Here is a 21,683-nt window from a genome sequence, read left to right on the forward strand (position 1 = left end):
CAGTGGTTGGGATTCTGTGGTGGCTCAGACCGTAAAGAGTCTGCCTGCAATGCAGGAGACCTGGGTTTGATCCTTGGGTCGGGACGATTCCTCTGGAGAAGGAAATGGCAACCCACTCCAGCATTCTTGCCTGGGAAATCCCATGAATGGAGGAACCTGGAAAGCTATAGTCCATGGGGTCGCAAAGAGTTGGACACGACTGAGTGACTTCACTTTCACAGTGGTTACCAGTTCAGGGACCAGACCAAAAAAGCTAGCCACTGAGGGAAAAAATCAGTGAGTACATAGTCTTTGCACATCTGAGTGTATTGGGTTAAAATCTGAAATCTGTTATGCAAATATATGCATATTTTCTGCACATTTCATTTTTTATAATGTTGGCAAGAGGTAACAGGATTTATTAAAGCTGTAAATCTGAAAAAGCTACATGTTTTAATTATGAGAGAAATATACCTTAAATGACTACTTTTTAATAAATATTTTTAACAAAAACTTATTTGTATAGTTATATTTCTTGTAGTATATGAAGTGAATATATTTGATCATATTATTCCTCAAGAAACATACAATATTTTTTCAAATTTAACTGTCATAGAAATATTTACTGTTTTCTTTTCAAACAAGAATTATCACATTTCTGAGCAGATAAATAAGGAGAAATGTTGAAACATGCTATTACCATATGTTCTTGGAGAACTTTGTATGTTTCTGTAGCTGAAGAACATATTTTAACTGGATCAGCAAGTTTATCTTCAAATTCAGACACAGACTGCTGGATCTAAAACATTGGTAAAATATGAAAATATGGTGGGGAAGACATACATCAAGACAGAGAAGGTTGCTGGGGAAACAGTATGCTTATCTTTTTTGGATAACTTTCAATGTGATGATAAAATAAATTTTAAAAAAATCAATGTATCCCACTATTTGAAAGAAATCTAATTAAGCCATAATATCTTTCTGAACACAATATATAATGACATTTTTGTATTCTCCCCCAAAAGGTTACATATAAATGATACTCTCAGTCATCACTGACAACTTGGTAAGGAACTGGCAAATTGTGTCTTTTTCCCTCATCCCATTATTTCTGGGTGATTTATAAAATGCAGTCTGAAATAGGTAACTTTAGCATGAATGGGCCAGTTCTTACCTTTTTAAGATTCTCTTCAAACTTCTGCTGCTGAGATAAATGTCCCAGGATTATTCCTTGCAGACTCTGTGCATGTTCTCGGAGCTCTTCCCAGTATCTTCTTATTTGTGTTAACTTGGCTTTGATGCGAGCAGATTCTCCAGTGGTAATAAACTGAGCAAAAGACTGAGCTTCTTCTTCTAGTCCTGTAATGCTGCTGATCTTACTTTCTATTTCCTTAATCATGACCTAATATTTAAAACAAGAAAAATGACAAGGTAGGCTGAGCAAGCTTGCCTTCCTGAAATGATACAATCATCTGCAGAGAGAAAATCAGCAGAATTTTCCCTAACTGGCATTTCAACAGATTTGCACCACTGTAGAGCAGCTACAAACACACACCGTGGGTTCCCTGACCTCGTGTGGGAAGGATAGGCACACAAAGTCGGATAGACACACACTGACGGTGGGCGCGCTCTCTGGCTGGAGAGTAAGGAGAAACACCCACCCTGCTTGAAGGGAAGGCAGCAGAAACGTGACCCAGGAACTCTTACTGTTTGTTTGAAGATTCAGAAAGTTCTCTTCTTATTCTATGAGTTGAGAATTTTGACCAATTGGTCTGGGAAGCAATATGTTCCCAAACTCACAGGAATGCTAACATTGACAGACATTTAATTTTCCTAGAATGTAGTTTAGTTTTTCATACTTTATCAAGCTAAAAAAATTTTCTGCTTCTGCTTCAGCCTAGTCTTTTAAAGTCTATCAACTAATCTTTATGCCAATGATGTCCAAATTCGGAATACAGTAGGGACACCTGGCCCCATCCTCAGGGACTCAGACTCGCTGGGTCTAAGGTGAGGCCCACTTCGCAGCTGTACAACTTCTGGGGTGATTCACTGCTGCTGACCCAGGAAATCCACTCTGGGAATCACTGCTTTATTCGCTAGCTACGGACTTGACAGTAAAGAACCTACAGACTATGATTTCTGTTTGGGGCAGGAGGACATTTTATCTATTACGCAATACAGAAAGAGTACTGAAAACTGTGAAAGAACTGAGCATGTGTATGTGTGTGTGTGTGTTGGGGACAGAGGTTTCTTATAAACATAGATGAAAAACTATTTCTCTGAGAAAAAATCCAAATAATCCAATCAAAATAAAGCCAAAAATCCAGACAAGTTTCAGTTCCAAATAATTTAAATAGAAAATACTGTTACCCCAGAAAAATATATGACTTCTGTCCAGGTGAAGCAACAGAGTAAGAAACAACTTCTGTCTAGACAAGACAGTCAGAAATAACTGGCATCAGATTAATGCCAGGGATACTTCATTTATTTGTTTGCATTTTTATATTTGTGACAAAAGTGATATAGCTAATGGACGCGTGTTGTTTGAGCATTGATACAATCTTTCTTTGTTTTGCTGTCTTTTAAGATGATTTTTCTGGAAAAGTTACTAAAAAATTCAACAAATATATTTTGAGTTTTTTAATGTGCTAATAGTTGTAGTAGGCTCTTCCAACACCTTAGTGAAATAATCTTAGTTAAGATAAAAATTTTTCGTTTTCAGCATAATACATGCCATTAACAAAGTCATAGATGCTAACTATATCATTATACTGCTGGGTTGTGGCAGAAAAAAATTCCAGTCCAAGAAGAGAAGATGGAAGATGAACATACTGAATGTTTTTATCATTTTTGAGTTATCATTAGGAATGAATAAGAAATTAGTAAATCTGGAACAGCATGTAATAAATAACAAAAATGAGATTATAGATATCTTCATGGTAACATGCAAATGCATTATTAATTTTAATCCTAAAACTGTTTTAAAGTGAAAATACTATGACAAGTGTTAACATATTTTGAATATTTCCTATAACCCAGTCTTCTGTTTGGAAATAGAACATGAACTTATGATTCCACTGTACAATAAATTCAACTCTATCTTTGCTTATTTCTAGCAAATATATTTTTCCTGTTATTCGTATTCATTTTTAGATACTTTTCAAAGTGCCATATCAGAATATTAAAATGTATTTCTAGCTTGATGGCATGGCAATCCACAATTGAATGCTTATACACTTAAAAATAAAATACATGATTATTTTGTTTCTTCAAGAGTAACAATGTGATACTTTTGATTACTGGTGTATTTCAGAAGTTGTGGAATTAAGGTTTAAAAAATAGAAAAGTGAATTTAGAGAAAGGATAAACAAGTTAAAAGGGTTTATGTCAAAGTTTTTTGAAAGAAAAATTTTGAGATGAAATTATTTAAATGGACTATTGTTTGTTTTCTTAGAATTTAGTGGAAATTATTAAATGGCAACTTTACAAACGGTTTTAGAAATTAAACATATTTCTCGGATATTCCTTAATGGCTGGGTAGCTGTTTTTCCTGGTGTATCACATAGGACATAAGCTAGACTGCAGACACCAAACTCCGGGTACCCTTGACTGCAGAAGATGTTTGATAGGCAATCTGTCCAGCATGTAATCTTAGCTAAACCATATTGCACCTCCCACCATGCACATGGCAATGACTTCTTCTGAGTCATAATGTGAAACGTTCCCTTACCTTGTTATTCATTTTACTATATTTAATCAAATGAAATGGCAGAGGGTTTTCCCATTCCAAAAAAATGAGCTGAGACAGAAAAAGAAGTGGCTGGAGTTTGAAAATGTGTTGTGTAAAAATAGCACAGAAGAAAGAGAAATGAATGCTTGGGATTCATTTCTTTCAGCTCATTTTTTTTTGGTACACTATTTGAATGAAGTGGATGATGACAGTTTATACACATGGTTATCTGAGAACTGTGGGACAGCATATCAGAACATCTCGGTCCACACCCCCAGAGGCATCATAAATGCCAGTGTTAAAGCAATGGAATCTGATTGCTTCACCTAAAGAAAGCAATTTCTTGAACCCTTCTTTGTGGTTGGTGAGGGTAAATGCTACTAATACTTAAGCTAGACATTTAGACTTGTTCTTACAAAGTAAGGTTGTAGATGATGAATATATTTCATGGCATATAAATCCATCAACAGGGGACTCTAATGGCGCTAATTCAAAGTCAAGGAAAAGAATAATGTAACCATAAAAACATTTTAATGATATCGCACACAAAAATGACTTTGAATGCATAAGTCAGTCAGTATTAATACATAATTCCATCTATTAAGCGTTGCCCAGCATCAGTCAAGACCTCTTAGCTCAGCATTTTGTGTGAACTTAATTTTAATAGAGTCACATGGCAATGAAATATTTGTCCCAGGGTCAGATAGCATTTGATGAAACGTAAGAAAGGTGCTCTTAAAAGCTAGAGATGGATTATAAATATAACTTGTGAGCAGGTCACCTTAATTTGGTTGATTTGTGTGTCCATGGCAGATGATGACGTCTCCAAGGCATTGAGTTCTTTTTCTTTCTCAGTTATCCAGATGGACAGGGTCTCAAAGTTAGTGCCAAAATGATCCCACTTGTTTTTCACCATTTCCATGGTTTTAATACTAAAATTAACCAAATTAAGTAAATAAAATGCAGTATTTTAATAGAGAAAAATACATCTCCCTTTAAATCACCAAGTGAAAGGATAGTGAAGACATTTGTGACCACATCGAAGCTGAAACTATTAGAACAGGGGAAAAAAGTGCACCTTTGACCTGAATTAGTCAGTCCTCAAGTCTTCCTGTCTCCTCTGAGGTAGCACTACTCTATGTTATGAACGGAACTGTGCTTTGAAGAAAATACTGCTGGGTCCAAACAGTTTGAATCCAGGTATAATCTAGTTAAACACTGCATGTGACCAGTAGTTGCCAAGGCTTATTTTAGTAAAGTGCCCGCCTTGATTACAGAGCACATAACATTTTTAACAGTCCCACTTTTGTCAACATGGTCCTTTGGCTCTTGAGGAGAGATGTTTAGTGATGCTTTATACTCAAAGATCTTTCTAAAATACATCTCTGTGAATCAAGATAGAGCTTGTAGTCTGAATCCCATGCTGTCATGCAGGAACTGTTTCTATTATTACAGTGAAGCCTGCAATCTACTATCAATCACAATTTCAGCTATTCTTAGAGTCTGGATGATCTCGATTCCAAAAGACTTTATAAATTCTTGTACATGAGCACCCTAACTGTTTTTAGACAACTTGGGCTTTATTTGTAATAAATCTAGTGAATAAAATTTCAGCTATACATTCCCAGTTTGTATTAATTATGTATATATAACCATGTGGTAGTTATACATATCTAAGCAAGAGATTATGGCTTTCAGTTTAGAAAAAGACTAGGAAACTAAGAGGATATCATTGAACTATTAAGTCCTTGGGTTAAAAAAAAGAATTTCCCTGTTTACCAAAAGGCACTTGAAGACATCAGGAAAATACAATGGCATCAATGATTGTCAAATTCAATAATATTGCAATCTCAAATGTATACCCTGGATATACCTATGTTCTCATCAGCACAGGTAATGAAAGCTACATTATATTGCAACTTTTTAATGAAATACAGATTCAAAAGGATATTTCTAATATAGATAGATGTAGCTTCCTTTCAAATAAACTGTTTTACTATTTCTACCCAATAGATAATATTTAAAGTTTTAAGTCACAATTTGTTTTAAAGAAATTATTTAACAAATTTTAAAGTTTAGATAAATGTACAACATTAATTTTAAGATATTCATAGTATTAAAAACAAATTTTGCATTTTAAAGCCCATCTTAGAAATTATGCCCTATACCTTAAAAACAATACGTGTTGGTGATATGCCACTAAATAACCTTTCAAGTAGAACTGTTAAGCCATATTATTTTGGTTATTGGCCATATGTTTATCCCCTCCAAATCTGTGTGTGTGTCTGTTTTGTACAAAACAGGATACCACAGGCCAAACTATAATTTCTTTCTTTTAGATATTTAAACATTAAATGTTTAAAAATAAAATATATTTTTGAAGTTAATTTTTGGAAATAGTATACAATCAGTGACAATTTGAATATTGAGGCACTGTAAGTAAGCTCTGTGAGCTTCTTGGAGTTGGAGATGCTTGGTCTATGTGTTTAGACCTAGAACCTACACAACCAGAAATCTACCCTTCCCTCTAAGTGGTGATAGCAGAATAACAGAGTAAAAAAACTTATTTTAAATATTGGTTCTTTTTTGAGATTCTCCTTTCCAGTGTATGAAGGCCACTTGAATTTTATAGATATGGCTTTCTGATGAACAGAATCAGTTTACAATGCAAAAATCACGCCCCTCACTTATAGATGTTGGATTCTCTATTGCCGATGCTTTCTTTTGAACTGCAAGTTGCTTCCTCAAAACATGCTGAAATACACAAACACTTTGATTTTAAAAGAATGTTTTGAATACAATATACAGGAAACAGCGTTATGAAACAATCTCAGAGAAGAAAGTCTAGGACTTGTCAAGCACATACTCTTCTTCAAGGGTGTCTTCTAATTTTTTAACTTGCTCCTTGATTGACTTGGCCTGCTGCTGAAGCAGCTGCTTATTCTTGGGCCCAAGTGGGATCTCTGAAGCTTCCTTCACAAGATTCTCAGCCTGGACTGCAATACCTTCTGTTCGTTTAGAAAACTCCTAAAAAAAGATATTATAATTATAAAGGCAGCCTCTTCTGTTAAACTCTGCCCTCAAATAAACTGAACATACAGTCTCACCGGATTAGATGGAGAGATGAATAGATAGATTCAAACATGTATGAATATTGGCATATGATACTTTTAGCAATAAAACAGACATTTTCATTATGGCCAAAATAGACACTTTGTTAAATTATTTTACTTTTATATAAGTGAAACCACAACCAGACCTTCATAGTTAGAGAACTACTTTCATTTTTATCCAACAATTCCCCAAAAAACGTTGACTCAGTGGTCACCAGGTTTGTGTTTACTGGTTTGTGTTTAAAATTCTTATCTGCATGGTAATAACTGTAACTTGTTCATGCCTATATCAGCTTATTGCAGGCTGTTGGGCAATGGTCAACAGTGACTGGTAAAGGCAATGGCACTCCACTCCAGCACTCTTGCCTGGAAAATCCCATGGATGGAGGAGCCTGGGAGGCTGCAGTCCATGGGGTCGCTAGGAGTCGGACACAACTGAGCAACTTCACTTTCACTTTTCACTTTCATGCATAGGAGAAGGAAATGGGAACCCACTCCAGTGTTCTTGCCTGGAAAATCCCAGGGGCGGGGGAGCCTGGTGGGCTGCTTGCTGTCTATGGGGTCCCACAGAGTCGGACACAACTGAAGCGACTTAGCAGCAGCAGCAGCAGCAACAGTGATTGCTTTTTTTTTTTCCCAGTCATAAAGATAACAGACTTCTAGACCAGTGCCTATAAATACTTGTTTATTTAATTGAAGGATATTTTGATCAATACAGAGTATCACTGATCTTTAAAGAAACATTTTGTTAACTAGCTTTCTGAAAAGAGCTATAAACTGATCTTGATGCTGTTAAATCTTATCTACCATATATCCATATGCTATACAAGGGAAAGAAGAAAAACTTTGAACCAGTCAAACCTGAACTTGGATTCTGGATTTGCTAATTACTAGTTGTTTGACTTTGACAAATTATTTTTCAGGCTCTTTTATGTAAAATGCAGATAGTAAAATTGTTCTAACTAAGGTCACTGTTAGCATTTCACTAGTAACTTCATTTTTAAGTACCTGGCACTCTGACAGGTATCTATTATCATTTTTTTAATGTCCATCACATAAAGTTGAGGACAAAAACATTTATGAAGTTCACACACTGATTTTCAATGATAGTGAACAACCTTAATTCAAAAATTAACAATATATTTGAGGTATCAGTAAATTTTAGTTGTCTCAATTTTACCAGGTAAATGTATTGAATACTGAATTAGGAAAGGTAAATCCAGAGACAATTTTGAGTAACTTAGCATCTCATTTCTTCTCCTGGATTAGATCATAGAAGGTTTACATTTTGATCATAAACTCCTCTCTCTTAAATAGGTAATGCAAATGATTTTGAAAAATCAAACTTCTGATAGCTGCCTTTTCTTACATAGCATCTCTCAGAATTATTACATAATGCAATATAATATAGTTACTACATAATACTATTGCATCTTCATGTTTGAAAGATTTAACGTCCTCATAGAAATTATCAATATTACTTCAGAGAAGTACCCTGCAATTTGAAAGAATAAAAGATCAGTAAGTACAGGTTCTTTATGACAGAGAGATTTATAATATTCTAAAATACAATATGTACTGTCACAACATTAAATTCTGTGGTTATAAGCATCTATTAAATTATTAAATGCTATCGCTATATGTGAACTCAGAGTCACTGCAGATTCAACTGTGAAACTGTGAATAACAGCAGAACCCCATGAATAAAATCAGAAGTGTAAAATAGTGTTTTTCCCTCCTAGTGTTTTTCAGAACCCAGAAAAAAATGGAGAAAGCAGAGTTATGTTTGAAAATGCTTATATACATTCCAAAGAATTGATGATTTCAACTTGTGGTGCTGAAGACTCTTGAGAGTCCCTTGGACTGCAAGGAGATCAAACCAGTCAATCCTAAAGGAAATCAACTCTGAATATTCATTGGAAGGACTGATGCTGAAGCTGAAATTCGAATGTTTTGGCCACCTGATGCAAAGAGCTGACTCACTGGAAAAGACCATGATGTTGGGAAAGATTGAAGGCAAAAGGAGAAGAGAGTGGCAAAGGATGAGATGGTTAGACAGCATCATGAACTCAGTAGACATGAATTTGAGCAAACTATGGGAGACAGTAAAAGACAGAGGAGACTGGCATGCTGCAGTCCATGGGGTTTCAAAGAGTCAGATAGGACTTAGCAACGGAACAACAGCAAAAATACACATTCATCTAAGAGCATTCTGAGGGAGCTACATATGGGGAAAGCAGTGCAGAGGAATCCAGAGAACAGAATGATGCTGATAAAAACCAAGTTCAATAAAACTAGAATACTGTCATAAGGCTTTATCTCTAAATTTCAAGAAGACATGAGTGGTGGCAGGAAGCAGCAGGAGAGAATGGATTCTGACATCAGCTAGGTCTTCAGCCATATAACTCTTAGGTGTTTGAGCCACATAACTCTGAATTCCCATTTCCTCATCATTAAAACCTTGTTATGAAGACTAAATGTGACATTGCTCTAAACACGCAATGGCAGACAGAAAACCCTCAAGTTCCTCAGTATAGCCACTCGAGGATTACAACAGGCATGAAAGCTGTATTAACAACAAGTAAACAAAGAAATAGAGAACAATTATTCCAGCTGTCATATGCGTGTGCAGCAGCATATATAAACAACCAGTAAAGTAGCTTAGTTTTTTTAATGAAAATATGATACAGTTATATATGAGGTTATGGGCTCTAGACTCAGAGTTCTTGAGTTTGAATTCCAGCCTCAGCAATTAGTAATTCCAAGATCTAGGATAAATTCAGTAACAATTTTGTACCTTATATCTTCTCATTTATACAACATGATTCATAATGGCACCTATCTCTAAGGACTGGTTTTGTGATTAAAGAAAATGATAGCCATCAACTAATTAGATCAGCAAAGAGTAAATGTGACTTGTTTATCTTCCTCTACTAACAGCTAACCCAATTTCCTGTTTTGCTACCATTATCTCTGTCAGGCTCAGAACCTTGGGTATCATCCCCTCTTTCTTTACTCTGTCCCTTTTATATCTGTCCTTATATATCCATTGTCATCCCCATTACCCTAATTCATGTTCCTATTCATGTACACAAGCAATGGATGACGTTATAATTAGATCCCATGACTGCAGACGTCTACCCTTTCAAAGTTCTACACCAGCTTAAAAACTCATCTCCCTAAAGTACAGCTTTTCTGGTCTTTCTTACAAAACTTTAAGGGTAGACACCTTCAAGAATCTTTGTGATGCAGTCCAAATTTCCTTTAAAACTTCACTTCTCTGTTTCTGCTTTACAACAGCGAATTCCCATTTCTCACACTTTAATACTTCATAGCATTTCCTGTTACAGGAATGCTGGTTTTCTGCCCCAAACTCTGCTTTTCTGTGTCTTCTCTGCCCTTCAAAGTTCAGTTAAAAATATCACTGCCTTCAGAAAGAGGTTTTGGAACTTTCTCCATCTACTAGGAAACTAATCATTTTCCACTTTAATGAAAACTTTCTCCTACTTCTTGATGTTTAAATCTTATTTATGTTTTCATTCCCCAGAGTGACTTGACCAATGTATTGAAGAGTGGACTGTAAACAGTAAGAATTGACTAAATGAATAATTATAATAATTAATAACATGATGAAGTAGAATCAGCTTTTCATGGAAATTAAGGCTACCAAAGGCCTATATGGTCTTGCCAATATACCTTTGTCTGTTCCAGTTCTGAAGATAAGCTTTCCAAACTGCTAAAACTCAAGAAGCGTTCATGGCTGGAACCTGTTTGAAAAAGGTATCTGACCACTGTCTCTTTGTTTGTTTCAAATCTCTCCCATTTTCTTAATGTGACCTGAATTTGAAAAAAATAACAATATATCATGTTATGAATTATCAGAATGCCTCACAAAATACAGTCACATTTTCATTCGTTAGGCTGTGAACTTCCAGTTAACTCAGTTCCAATGTCAAATGACTACACTGACTAAAGATCATACTTACTTCTTCTATAGGAATTTCCCTTCTTGAGTCTCAGTTCACCTACAAGAAGGATATGTGGCCTAGGACTCAAATTTTTCTCTCTGCTACAAAGCCCTATGAATCTAAGGATATTACTTAATGTAGGTATGGGACAAAGGAAAGAAACCCTTCAATGTGTCTCAAGAAAATAAAGGATTAAAGGGAAGATAGCAGAGAGAAAAGGGAAGATAGAAGAGAGAAGGGAGAGACAGAAGGAAGACGGGAGAGAGAGAGAGACACGAAAATAGGAGTGGGCAGTCAGTAGGTGGAAATAAAAATCCAAGAACACATTAACTTGTATGTATTAAGGGCACAATAAATCATAAAGATGAGACTGTTGGGCTGTCCAGAAAAGTGAAATTATCCAGCAACAAATTTCTGGATTCAGACAAGAGTGAATTCAAACCCTAGCTTTACTATTGATTTTCAGGGAAAATCCTCAAACTCTCTATTTTTAAGCTAATTACAGTACCCATCTCACAAAGCTGATGCTATGATTAAAAGCGATCACTCAAGGAAGTGTTTAACAGATCACTGGCACCTCAGAGGCAGGAAAAATAAGTATTTGCTCCCACTAGTACACTGAGCGACTTCACTTTCACTTTTCACTTTCATGCATTGGAGAAGGAAATGGCAACCCACTCCAGTGTTCTCGCCTGGAGAATCCCAGGGACAGAGGAGCCTGGTGGGCTTCTGTTTATGGGGTCGCGCAGAGTCGGACACAACTGACGCGACTTAGCAGCAGCAGCAGCAGCAGCAGCAGCCGCAGCAGCAGCCGCAGCAGTAGGAGAGGTAACTTGTGACCCGGAAGTTAATGCAGCCTATGATGAAACTTCCAGTTTCCTACCTGGATACGGCGCTCCTGTTTCTCCCGACTGTGCTCCACGCTGTCCAGGGTGCTCTCCAGCTTCTGCAGCTCCTCTTGGACTCGCCCAGGCAGCCCACCTTCTCCCTGCTGAGCCTGCGCGATCTGCTGTTGCACGTCCTTCTTCTTTGCATTGATCCTCTTTGTCTTTTGCTGGAAGCATTTGTTCAACAGATGGACAGAAATGTTAACTCTCTTAAGCAACTAAGTACGGACATAAACACCCACGCTATAATGGAGGTACAGAAAGGTAAAATCTCCTGAGCGGGAACCTAAACTGCATTTTAAACTTAAGATGGATAGTTAAGATGGTAATGAAGGCTCTGTGATAGTCAAAGACGGGCAATATTTATAAATATTTTATGTTTTTTAATGGGAAACAACATAATTAATTTGGCCTGCATGTTTTGTGTGCAGATTTAGACAATATGTAATATTTTGGGCAATACCCTTAGATGGAATCTGGCAAAACTATTCATTTGACATAATTCTCTTTGAAGAACTATATTCTGCCTAAAAATACAAAGCCTCAATTTCAATTTTTAAAAATCAATCATGTTCTAAAAATGCTGATATGAAGAGATTTAAGTCCGGGGTATATTCGGTATTATTAATATGTGAAGATATCTGAAGAAAGGTGTGTTTTAAAATAAATATTTTATTGAAGTATGATGTACAAACAAAAATGGTACACAAATCTCAAAATACAACTTATGAATTTTCACAAAGTAAACATACCATATAACCAAGAAGTTGGTTCAACAAATGAAGAGTTTTAATATTAATATATTACTGTGAATATCTATAATTTCATCTTTCTCTGATTTAAAGTAAACTGAAACCCAAACAACACTTTTACCAGTGATTGAGAACAATATAGCACTAAGCATTTTTTTTTAAGTCTAAAGGCTTCTCTTTTACAACTACTTCAATGCAACTTCCATTTTGACATATCATTACATAGACAATTACTTAACATTTTCCTATACATTAAGTTAGCTAAAATTCTGCCATTAGATTAATTTGAATCATACTTTCACTTCTGTTGAATTTGACAAGTAAAGCTGATTAAAATTGTTATCAATACATGTACCAGAGCTTCTTTAGTTCCAGTTTTAATCCTTCATGGGAGCATACTCTTTAGAAAGGACTGGTACTTCAGGCTAGTTATAATTTCCCAAACCAGGATGTATTCAAAGTTGTAAACTGAAGATCAAAGGTAATAATAATAAAAGGTAACATAATAAAAGAATAGTCATCTCAAATATATGATAGTTTGTTTATGCTTTCCTTCTCTATTAAGAAAAGGATAATTTAGTGTTTTATGAAAGTTTTCATAGCTAAATCAATTTTCCTTCCACAATATTCCTTGAACATTTTGGTATCATCAAATCATGCTGGCTAAGAATTTTCCTTGCAAGATATTCTGAGATATTTAATATTTAATAAAGAGAACAGAAGAGCCAAGTTCTTTTAAATATTCGACTGATTTCCTTCCCAAGCTCCCCATCTTCCCCGCTCAAGTCAGTGGAGAGCCTTATTCTTCATCTGTCTGGTTCTCAGTAACTAAGCAACTTTGCATAAATGCCCCAGAGTAAAGAGGCATTCTACCTGGTGATGAAGGAGTAGTTGTTGGGCTTCAAACAAATTTTCAGTGTCCAAGATCTTCTCGGCTTCCTCCTGGACTTCTTTAGAGCCAGTGATTAACTCTTCCAGGGAACTTTTGACTATTTCTTTGTACTGGACACAGTCTCCAAAGTTGCTTAACATCTTTTCAACCTAGATTTTCATGAAAATCAATCAAACTGTTAGATTAGGAACATCTATAGAGAATTTCAGATCTTTCAGAATCAGGGAACTATGTCAGCCAAATGATTATTTTTTCTATGCAAATTTATAAACGATTTCAAGAAATCCTAATAACTATTTGTTGTACTTTACATTCTTACATTATCTTCCCATATACAAAGTCATCAGATTCATAGGACAACATGGTCAGTAAAAATATTCTTGTTAAGAGTAAATGTGGCCTTGTGCATGCATGCTAAGTTGCTTCAGTCATGTCTGACTTTTTGCAACCCTATGAACCGTACCCTGCCAGGCTCCACTGTACATGGGATTTTCCAGGGAGGAATACTGGAGTGGGTGCCATGCCCTCCTCCAGGGAGTCTCCCTGACTCAGGGATCAAACCTGCATCTCCCGAAGCTTCTGCATTGCTGGAGGATTCTTTACTGCTGAGCCACAGGGAAGCCAAATGCGGCCTTACTAGAAACGAAATAGATGGTCTTATATAGTATACAAAGGACTATAAACATTGAAATGTATATAAAGAAGTTTAAAGTGAGTAGATCTTGCCTAAAATATATTTTACTAGCCTGCTGGCTCAACATGAACGTGTTGCTATTATTAGCTATCAGTTATTTGGGCTTCCCAGGTGGCTCAGTGATAAAGGAATCCTCCTGCCAATGCAGGAGATGCAAGAGATGCAGTTTCAATCCCTGGGACAAGAAGATCCCCCAGTGTAGGAAATGGCAACCTACTCAAGTATTCTTGTCTGGAAAATTCCCTGGTCAGAGGAGCCTGGCGGGATACAGTCCACGGGGTCCCAAAGAGTCGGAGACGACTGAGCACAGCACAGCATCCATTATTTACTCTGTTCCAGGCACTGTACAGGCTTCCCCTGTGGCTCAGCTGGTGAGGAATCTGCCTGGAATCAGGAGACCTGGGTCCAATCCCTGGGTTGGGAAGATCCCCTGGAGAAGGGAAAGGCTAACCAAAACTCCAGTATTCTGGCCTGGAGAATTACAGGGACTATATAATCCATGGGGTTGCAAAGAGTCGGACATGACTGAGCGACTTTCACTGCACTTCAGGCACTGTCAGTTCAGTCAGTTCAGTCGCTCAGTCGTGTCCAACTCTTTGCGACCCCATGAATCGCAGCACGCCAGGCCTCCCTGTCCATCACCAACTCCCGGAGTTCACTCAGACTCACATCCATCAAGTCAGTGATGCCATCCAGCCATCTCATCCTCTGTCGTCCCCTTCTCCTCCTGCCCCCAGTCCCTCCCAGCATCAGAGTCTTTTCCAATGAGTCAACTCTTCGCCAAATGACGTGGCCAAAGTACTGGAGTTTCAGCTTTAGTATCATTCCTTGCAAAGAAATCCCAGGGCTGATCTCCTTCAGAATGGACTGGTTGGATCTCCTTGCAGTCCAAAGGACTCTCAAGAGTCTTCTACAACACCACAGTTCAAAGGCATCAATTCTTTGGCACTCAGCCTTCTTCATAGTCCAACTCTCACATCCATACATGACCACAGAAAAAAACATAGCCTTGACTAGACGGACCTTAGTCGGCAAAGTAATGTCTCTGCTTTTGAATATACTATCTAGGTTGGTCATAACTTTTCTTCCAAGGAGTAAACGTCTTTTAATTTCATGGCTGCAGTCACCATCTTCAGTGATTTTTGAGCCCCCAAAAATAAAGTCTGACACTGTTTCCACTGTTTCCCTATCTATTTCCCATGAAGTGATGGGACCAGATGCCATGATCTTCGTTTTCTGAATGTTGAGCTTTAGGCCAACTTTTTCACTCTCCTCTTTCACTTTCATCAAGAGGCTTTTTAGCTCCTCTTCACTTTCTGCCATAAAGGTGGTGTCATCTGCATATCTGAGGTTATTGATATTTCTCCTGGCAGTCTTGATTCCAGCTTGTGTTTCTTCCATCCTAGTGATTCTCAGGGTTGTACTCTGCATATACGTTAAATAAGCAGGGTGACAATCTACAGCCTTGCCGTACTCCTTTTCCTATTTGGAACTAGTCCATTGTTCCATGTCCAGTTCTAACTGTTGCTTCCTGATCTGCATATAGGTTTCTCAAGAGGCAGGTCAGGTGGTCTGTATTCCCATCTCTTTCAGAATTTTCCACAGTTTATTGTGATCTACACAGTCAAAGGCTTTGGCATAGTCAATAAAGCAGAAATAGATGTTTTTCTGGAGTTCTCTTGCTTTTTCCATGATCCAGCGGATGTTGGCAATTTGATCTCTGGTTCCTCTGCCTTTTCTAAAACCAGCTTGAACATCAGGCACTGTACTAAGTGCTTTACATACAGTATTACATTCAATTCTTGCAGTTAACTTTTGGGGTATTTTTTATCCATTTAAAGCTCATGGTTAAGTAGGAAATGGGGTATCAGAGTTAAACTCTACCAGTGGGCTTGTCTGACTCTCAAACTTGGGTTCTACCTGAAACTGACCATGAAATAATGCTTCTAGTAAAAGTATGGATTTAGAAGCTTTGCACTTTAAATATAGATGGTGAACCTGAACTATTAATAACATATCCAATAATGGCACAGACTACCAAAGCAAAGATTCTGCTCATCTTCCCCACCAATCTTCATATACATAAGTGTTTGTTATAACCATTCAGTTTAAACTATTAATACACATTTTAAATAAAATTATTTGTTAAACTGAAACCCAAAGGAACCTTCCAGACTCCAGCCAGAGCTTCCGTTTAGTGTGTGAATAGTTTACCTCTGACAACAAAGTCCCGAGAGCCTTGAAAGAACTAGATAATTTTGCCAGCTCATCTCCTTGCTTTTGGGCTTCATCCTCAGAAGAGACTTCAATCAGAATTTTAAGCCTGGATTTCAGCCAGCTGAGAGTCTCCCCTTTTTTGGTGATACCACTTCTGATCTCCTGGAATGAAAGAACACTTTTGATGAGCAAAATAAAACTGTGAATCATAACTTTCCAGCAAGAAAGAACTCAACGTAAGAAGGCTTGTAACACGCAGGTAGAGGAGCCAGACATTCATTCACCAACACAGTGCCCACTTATTTCACTTTTTGTTCACATCTTTAAGCAAAGTCTATGAATGCTAGAAGGAACTGTTTCCCCTATGCCAAAATCCGATGTGTAAAATCAGTGTTCTCTATACCAAAAAATTCCCTCCGTAACTATCTACATATTTACAGATATTTCCTTGATCACAACAAAGATGCTTCCAAAAGTACTGTAGAATATGTGAAACCAGAACTGGAAATTATAACATATACTTTTTCACCTTATTTTCTGTAGCTGTAAGGAACACTGTATTTTTTTGAAAAAAAGAAAAAAGAAGAAATTGACAGAGTCCTTTTTTAAATTAGTGGGTTTCTTTTATTGAAGAGTTTATTTGGTGAATATTACTATGGATACTCTAAAGATTTATGGTGCTAGTGGTAAAGAATCCACTTGCCAGCGCAGGAGACACAAGAGATGCAGGTTTGATCCCTGGGTCGGCAAGGCTCCCTGGAGTAGGAAATGGCACCCCACTCCAGTATTCTTGCCTGAAAAGTGCCACGGACAGAGAAGCCTGGTGGGATACAGTCCATGGGGCCGCAGAGTCAGACACAACTGAGCAGCTGAGCACAAAGATTTATTTTAACTTCATTAGCTCATATTTTATGTTTCACTTTGGTTGGTTTTTGGAAGTCAATACTCCAGATGGTAAGGTGCACAAACAGGAACTCAGCTCTAATCCAGGAAGAGAAGACTGACTGGCTAAGATGATACCACAAAGACCCTAGGCATCAGCACCTGTAGGACTGGGGACCAGGGGAATGGTGCCTAGGGCTGCCTCTCCCTCCTGCACCTGCTTTGGGTAGCTGAGAGCTGTGGACTCCGACTGCTTGTGTTGCTACAAGAGGGTCTTACAGGGCCAATACCTACAGAGGAAATAGTTGGTTTTAGAAGCAAATGCTTTCTTTGTTCCAAGATGTGAACTTTTTGACACCATAACGGCAACCAAGAGCAAATATAGATATCCGTCTACAGATGGACATGGTATTGTTGAGTAGTTTTAGCATGTCAAGGCGTTATAAATTTAATAGGGAAAAAATGAAAATCAGAGGATGGGAATAGAAGGGAAATGCATTCTTATCAGGGCTTCACTGGTGGCTTAGCAGTAAAGAACTTATCTGCCAATGCAGGAGACTCAGGTTCAGTTCCTGAGTGGGGAAGATTCCCTGGAGAATGAAATGGCAACCCACTCCAGTATTCTTGCCTGGGAAATCCCATGGATATAGAAGCCTGGTGGTCTAAGGTCCATGGGGTCACAAAAGAGTCAGACACGACTTAGCAACTAAACAACACAGCATATTCTCATCAACAACTCTGTGACTTGCAGTGGTTCAAAATACTGAAAGATAAATAACATTCACAACAGTGTGTGTCTACAAAGCCAAGAGCCAAGATAAGAGGGAGAGGGTTGCTGTGTGCCATTCACAGACTGCAAACTGGATTCAGGCCTGAGGTTCTGTCGCCCTGGCTGGGTTTATCAGGCAGTACCCATGCTCACAGGGACTGATCCAACCCAAGCTGCAAGTGACATAGAAACGATGCTTAGAGACCATGCCCAGTTCTCTCATCTTCTGTAACCCAGCTTTTGAGTGGCTGAAAATGCACAAAAACCTGCAGTGTTCTTATTTTCCATGACTATTCTTGAGCTCCACTGTGTTGTATGCCCATGCATACAATTTTCCTCACAAGATTCCCCATTAGCTAAAGAAGCATTAGAGGCACCACTGAACATGACTAAATCTCAGAGCTAACAATAATTCCATAGAGAACACCCCTACAGCTCTCCACAGTAACAGGGGGAGACTTCTTTTAAGACAATTTTCAGGAAGTCAATTTTTTTATAGAAAGAAAACAAGACATCAGTTAGACTGTTGCCATTATTGTTTTTATTAATAGTTATTTTTCTAGTAACAAAAAAAGTGGCCCAGAACTTACCTCCAGAGCACGTTTAACTTTTCCTTGATTAGCAGTATCAATGGTCTCATTCTTAATCCCCTTTAACTGGGTCTCCTTTGCAGATATCCAAGAGGAGAACTCAGAAATTCTGAAATAACAGGTATTTTCTTATTAAAGGGAGAAAATACCCCCAGGGTTAGAATACATTTTCTATTTTGAGTTTATGCATGGAAATTTGATAATCAACTGATGAGAAAATGGATTAACACATTTCTTTCAACTCATTAGCAAACTGATTAACAAATTTCCCAGCAATGGTTTCTTCCACATGAAGCTCAAGGCTGGAGAGGCTACCCCTGGGCTCAGTCACTTGAACCAAAGGGGAAGCAGAGCAGATGGAGCTCAGCGGTGGAGGAAGATGCATCTCAGAGTCTGGGCACATGGAAGTGAGGAAGGTACACCTGAGGTCTGTCCTCATGTGTCTCCACCAGAGACAGAAACCCAAAGAGGCAGAAGTCCCTTTTGCAGGGACATGAGGAAATCAGAGAGAAAGAGATTACCTAATTCTGATTCAAAGAGACAACATCTGGGTCACCTGGAAGTAATGTGCTTCACTCTTGTTTCCGACTGAAAGTGAAAGTGAAAGTCACTCAGTCGTGTCCGACTCTTTGCGACCCCATGGATACAGTCCATGGAATTCTCCAGGCCAGAATACTGGAGTGGGTAGCCGTTCCCTTCTCCAGGGGATCTTCCCAACCCAGGGATCAAACCCAGGTCTCCTACATTGCAGGTGGATTCTTTACCAGCTGAACCACAAAGGAAGCCCAAGAATACTGGAGTGGGTAGCCTATCCCTTCTCCAGGGGAACTTCCTGACCCAGGAATCAAAATGGGGTCTCCTGCATTGCAGGTGGATTCTTTACTGGCTGAGCGACCAGGGAAGCCCCCTTTCAGTTTTCTAACTGAAACTTATTCTTTAAATTTAATGAAGCATTTTTGTACAAGAGCATGTACACAATCATACCATCTGATTTTCTTCATTGCGTGAGATGAAACATACTTCATGACTTGTTTTGCAATGATGTCAGAATTAAAATAATTATGAAAGACCACGTCCTTCTCTGAGAGCCACCCGCAACTACCTGCTCGTGTAGTCCTTCCACTTGTCTGGGTCTCCCACCAGCTTCACGTAGGTGCAGTCAATAGCAGCTCTGAGCTCCTTGAGGGTCACGTGACAGGTCTCAGGTGTGTTCCGGACTGCGTCCCGGACTGGAAGTTTCAGACACAGTTCTTCAATGAGCTGTAACCTTTTCTCACAGAGATGGTGAGGGCCCTTGTCACTGAAGAAGATCTAGTGAGCAATAAACATTTATATAATCTCTGTGAGAATCCACACAAGACTGCTGTATTTTCGTGGCTGATTCCCATCTAGTCTAGCAGTATAAAGTAATTAAGCTACTGAGTGTTTTCAGACCCAAACGCAAGCATCAGTGATATACTTGAAGGGACGCCGGGACTCCCTGGGACATACCCTGTGCTCTTTGATGATTTTTTCGCTGCCTTCCTGGGGCACCAGCTTGGTCTCTCGGTCCAGCTCAGCTCTGCACTCTTCCACAGAAGCTAAGAACCTGTTCTTCTCCACCTCAATCTTCAGATGAAGCAAATGATATGGAGCTTCTGCTTGAAGATCCTGCATGCCATAGGAAGAGTCCGGAAAATAGGATACCATCCCTGATCATGTACATTTCCCATTTAAGTGGCAGAAAATATGAGATAGTTCCTCTTCCAGGGGATCTTCCCGACCCAGGGATTGAACCTGTCTCTCTGACCTTTCCTGCACTGGCAGGCATATTCTTAACCACTGAGCCACCTGGACAGCTTAGCGCAAATGTGACTTAATCCCTTATTATCAGCACTGAAACTCTGTGCTTTGTACTTTTCCAAGTACCAGGACCATAGCCAAGCTTTTCAGCCTGCTGTGAGTTGGGTGTTTCCACAGTGATTATCCTATTTATCTTTAATAGCCCTATATGGTATTAATATTCCTATTTTAAAGATCAGACCCTTGAGGCTCAAGGTTAAGTAGAAAAGCTGGATTTGATTCTAAATCACATACTGATTTCATATTCCCACTCCCTAGCATGTGTCCTTTTAAATTTTGTCAACAGCGCTATGAGGTAGGAAGGACAGATATTATGCTCACTACACAGGGGTTGAGGGGGCACGCAAGGAAACCTCATTAGTGAAAAAGCCAGGATTAAGCAGCCCACGGCTCTGACCACCTGTTATGTCATCTTTTACTCGGAACATACACTAAGAAAACACAAGCAAGCTAGCACACGAACAATGGCACTCTGACAATGGGAAATGTTTTACATTCTTCTTTGATACAAGTATAAGCTTCATCATTCCCTTTAGTTGTACAATTTATTTTTAGCCTACTTGTCTCCTATGGCATTTAAAAGACTAACATAGAACACGGAAATAACTGATGAGAAAAATGAGTTAAGGCTTTGGAAAGACTAGGACAGATTATATCTCAGAGAGTTGAATGTGTGTGTGTGTGTGTGTGTGTATGTAAAATAAAATACAGCCTTCAATTATAGTCCCTATTCCACAGTACATTTTTGATAATGTTAAACCTCAAAGACATCTTTAGAAGCTTGGATTTCTGTAAGCATCTTTTTTTAAAAAATTCAAATTTAGCAAGTAAAAAGGTATTTATTTTTTATTTTTATTGAAGCATAACTGATTTACAATGTCAGGTGTACAGCAAAGTGATTCAATTATTATACATATATATATATAAATGTATACACACATATATATTTTCAGATTATTTCCCTTATGGGTTATTACAAAATATTGATTATAGTTCCTTGTACTATATAGCAGGTTCTTGTTGGTTATCTATTTTTAAAGGTATTTCTTTAATTGTGTTTTTCTTATGCAAAGGCCTGAAATTTTTAGCCTATGTTACTGAGGTTAGAAAAACAAAATCCAGACAGTGACACAACCTGATGGAGAGTGTTCCAGCTGCCTATTTTCTGGATCTCCTGACTTCTTCAGCTAACACACATGAAATTCACCACTCAGTATTCCCTCAGAACATCACTTGTGGGTCTGCTGCTGGTGTAGCTTCCTCCAGTCTGCCCCAAGGATGACACCTTCAAAGGGCCCCATCACCTACAGCTGCTTCCCCTGACATGCAGATTCGGAAGTCGGCTTCCATGCGACAAGCCCACGCAAG

The 21,683-nt window shown here is 38.2% G+C and overlaps 1 protein-coding gene across 33 annotated transcripts in view; it reads right to left on the reverse strand.

Moving 5' to 3' along the window:
• Window positions 1-21,683, reverse strand: part of SYNE1 (spectrin repeat containing nuclear envelope protein 1) — a 492,315-nt gene that overhangs the window by 296,994 nt on the left and 173,638 nt on the right. For all 33 annotated transcript variants that reach the window (XM_060419830.1, XM_060419826.1, XM_060419828.1 and 30 more), the window contains 11 exons: window positions 19,965-20,123; window positions 19,576-19,784; window positions 18,474-18,582; window positions 16,230-16,394; window positions 13,303-13,470; window positions 11,674-11,844; window positions 10,519-10,659; window positions 6,576-6,736; window positions 4,491-4,641; window positions 1,154-1,381; window positions 680-778 (listed from right to left, as the gene is read on the reverse strand). In XM_060419830.1, coding sequence (XP_060275813.1) covers window positions 680-778; window positions 1,154-1,381; window positions 4,491-4,641; window positions 6,576-6,736; window positions 10,519-10,659; window positions 11,674-11,844; window positions 13,303-13,470; window positions 16,230-16,394; window positions 18,474-18,582; window positions 19,576-19,784; window positions 19,965-20,123 — 1,761 coding nt within the window. The remainder of the gene's footprint in view (window positions 1-679; window positions 779-1,153; window positions 1,382-4,490; window positions 4,642-6,575; window positions 6,737-10,518; window positions 10,660-11,673; window positions 11,845-13,302; window positions 13,471-16,229; window positions 16,395-18,473; window positions 18,583-19,575; window positions 19,785-19,964; window positions 20,124-21,683) is intronic.

This window comes from Ovis aries, chromosome 8 (genome assembly GCF_016772045.2).
Source record: "Ovis aries strain OAR_USU_Benz2616 breed Rambouillet chromosome 8, ARS-UI_Ramb_v3.0, whole genome shotgun sequence".
NCBI lineage: Eukaryota > Metazoa > Chordata > Mammalia > Artiodactyla > Bovidae > Ovis > Ovis aries.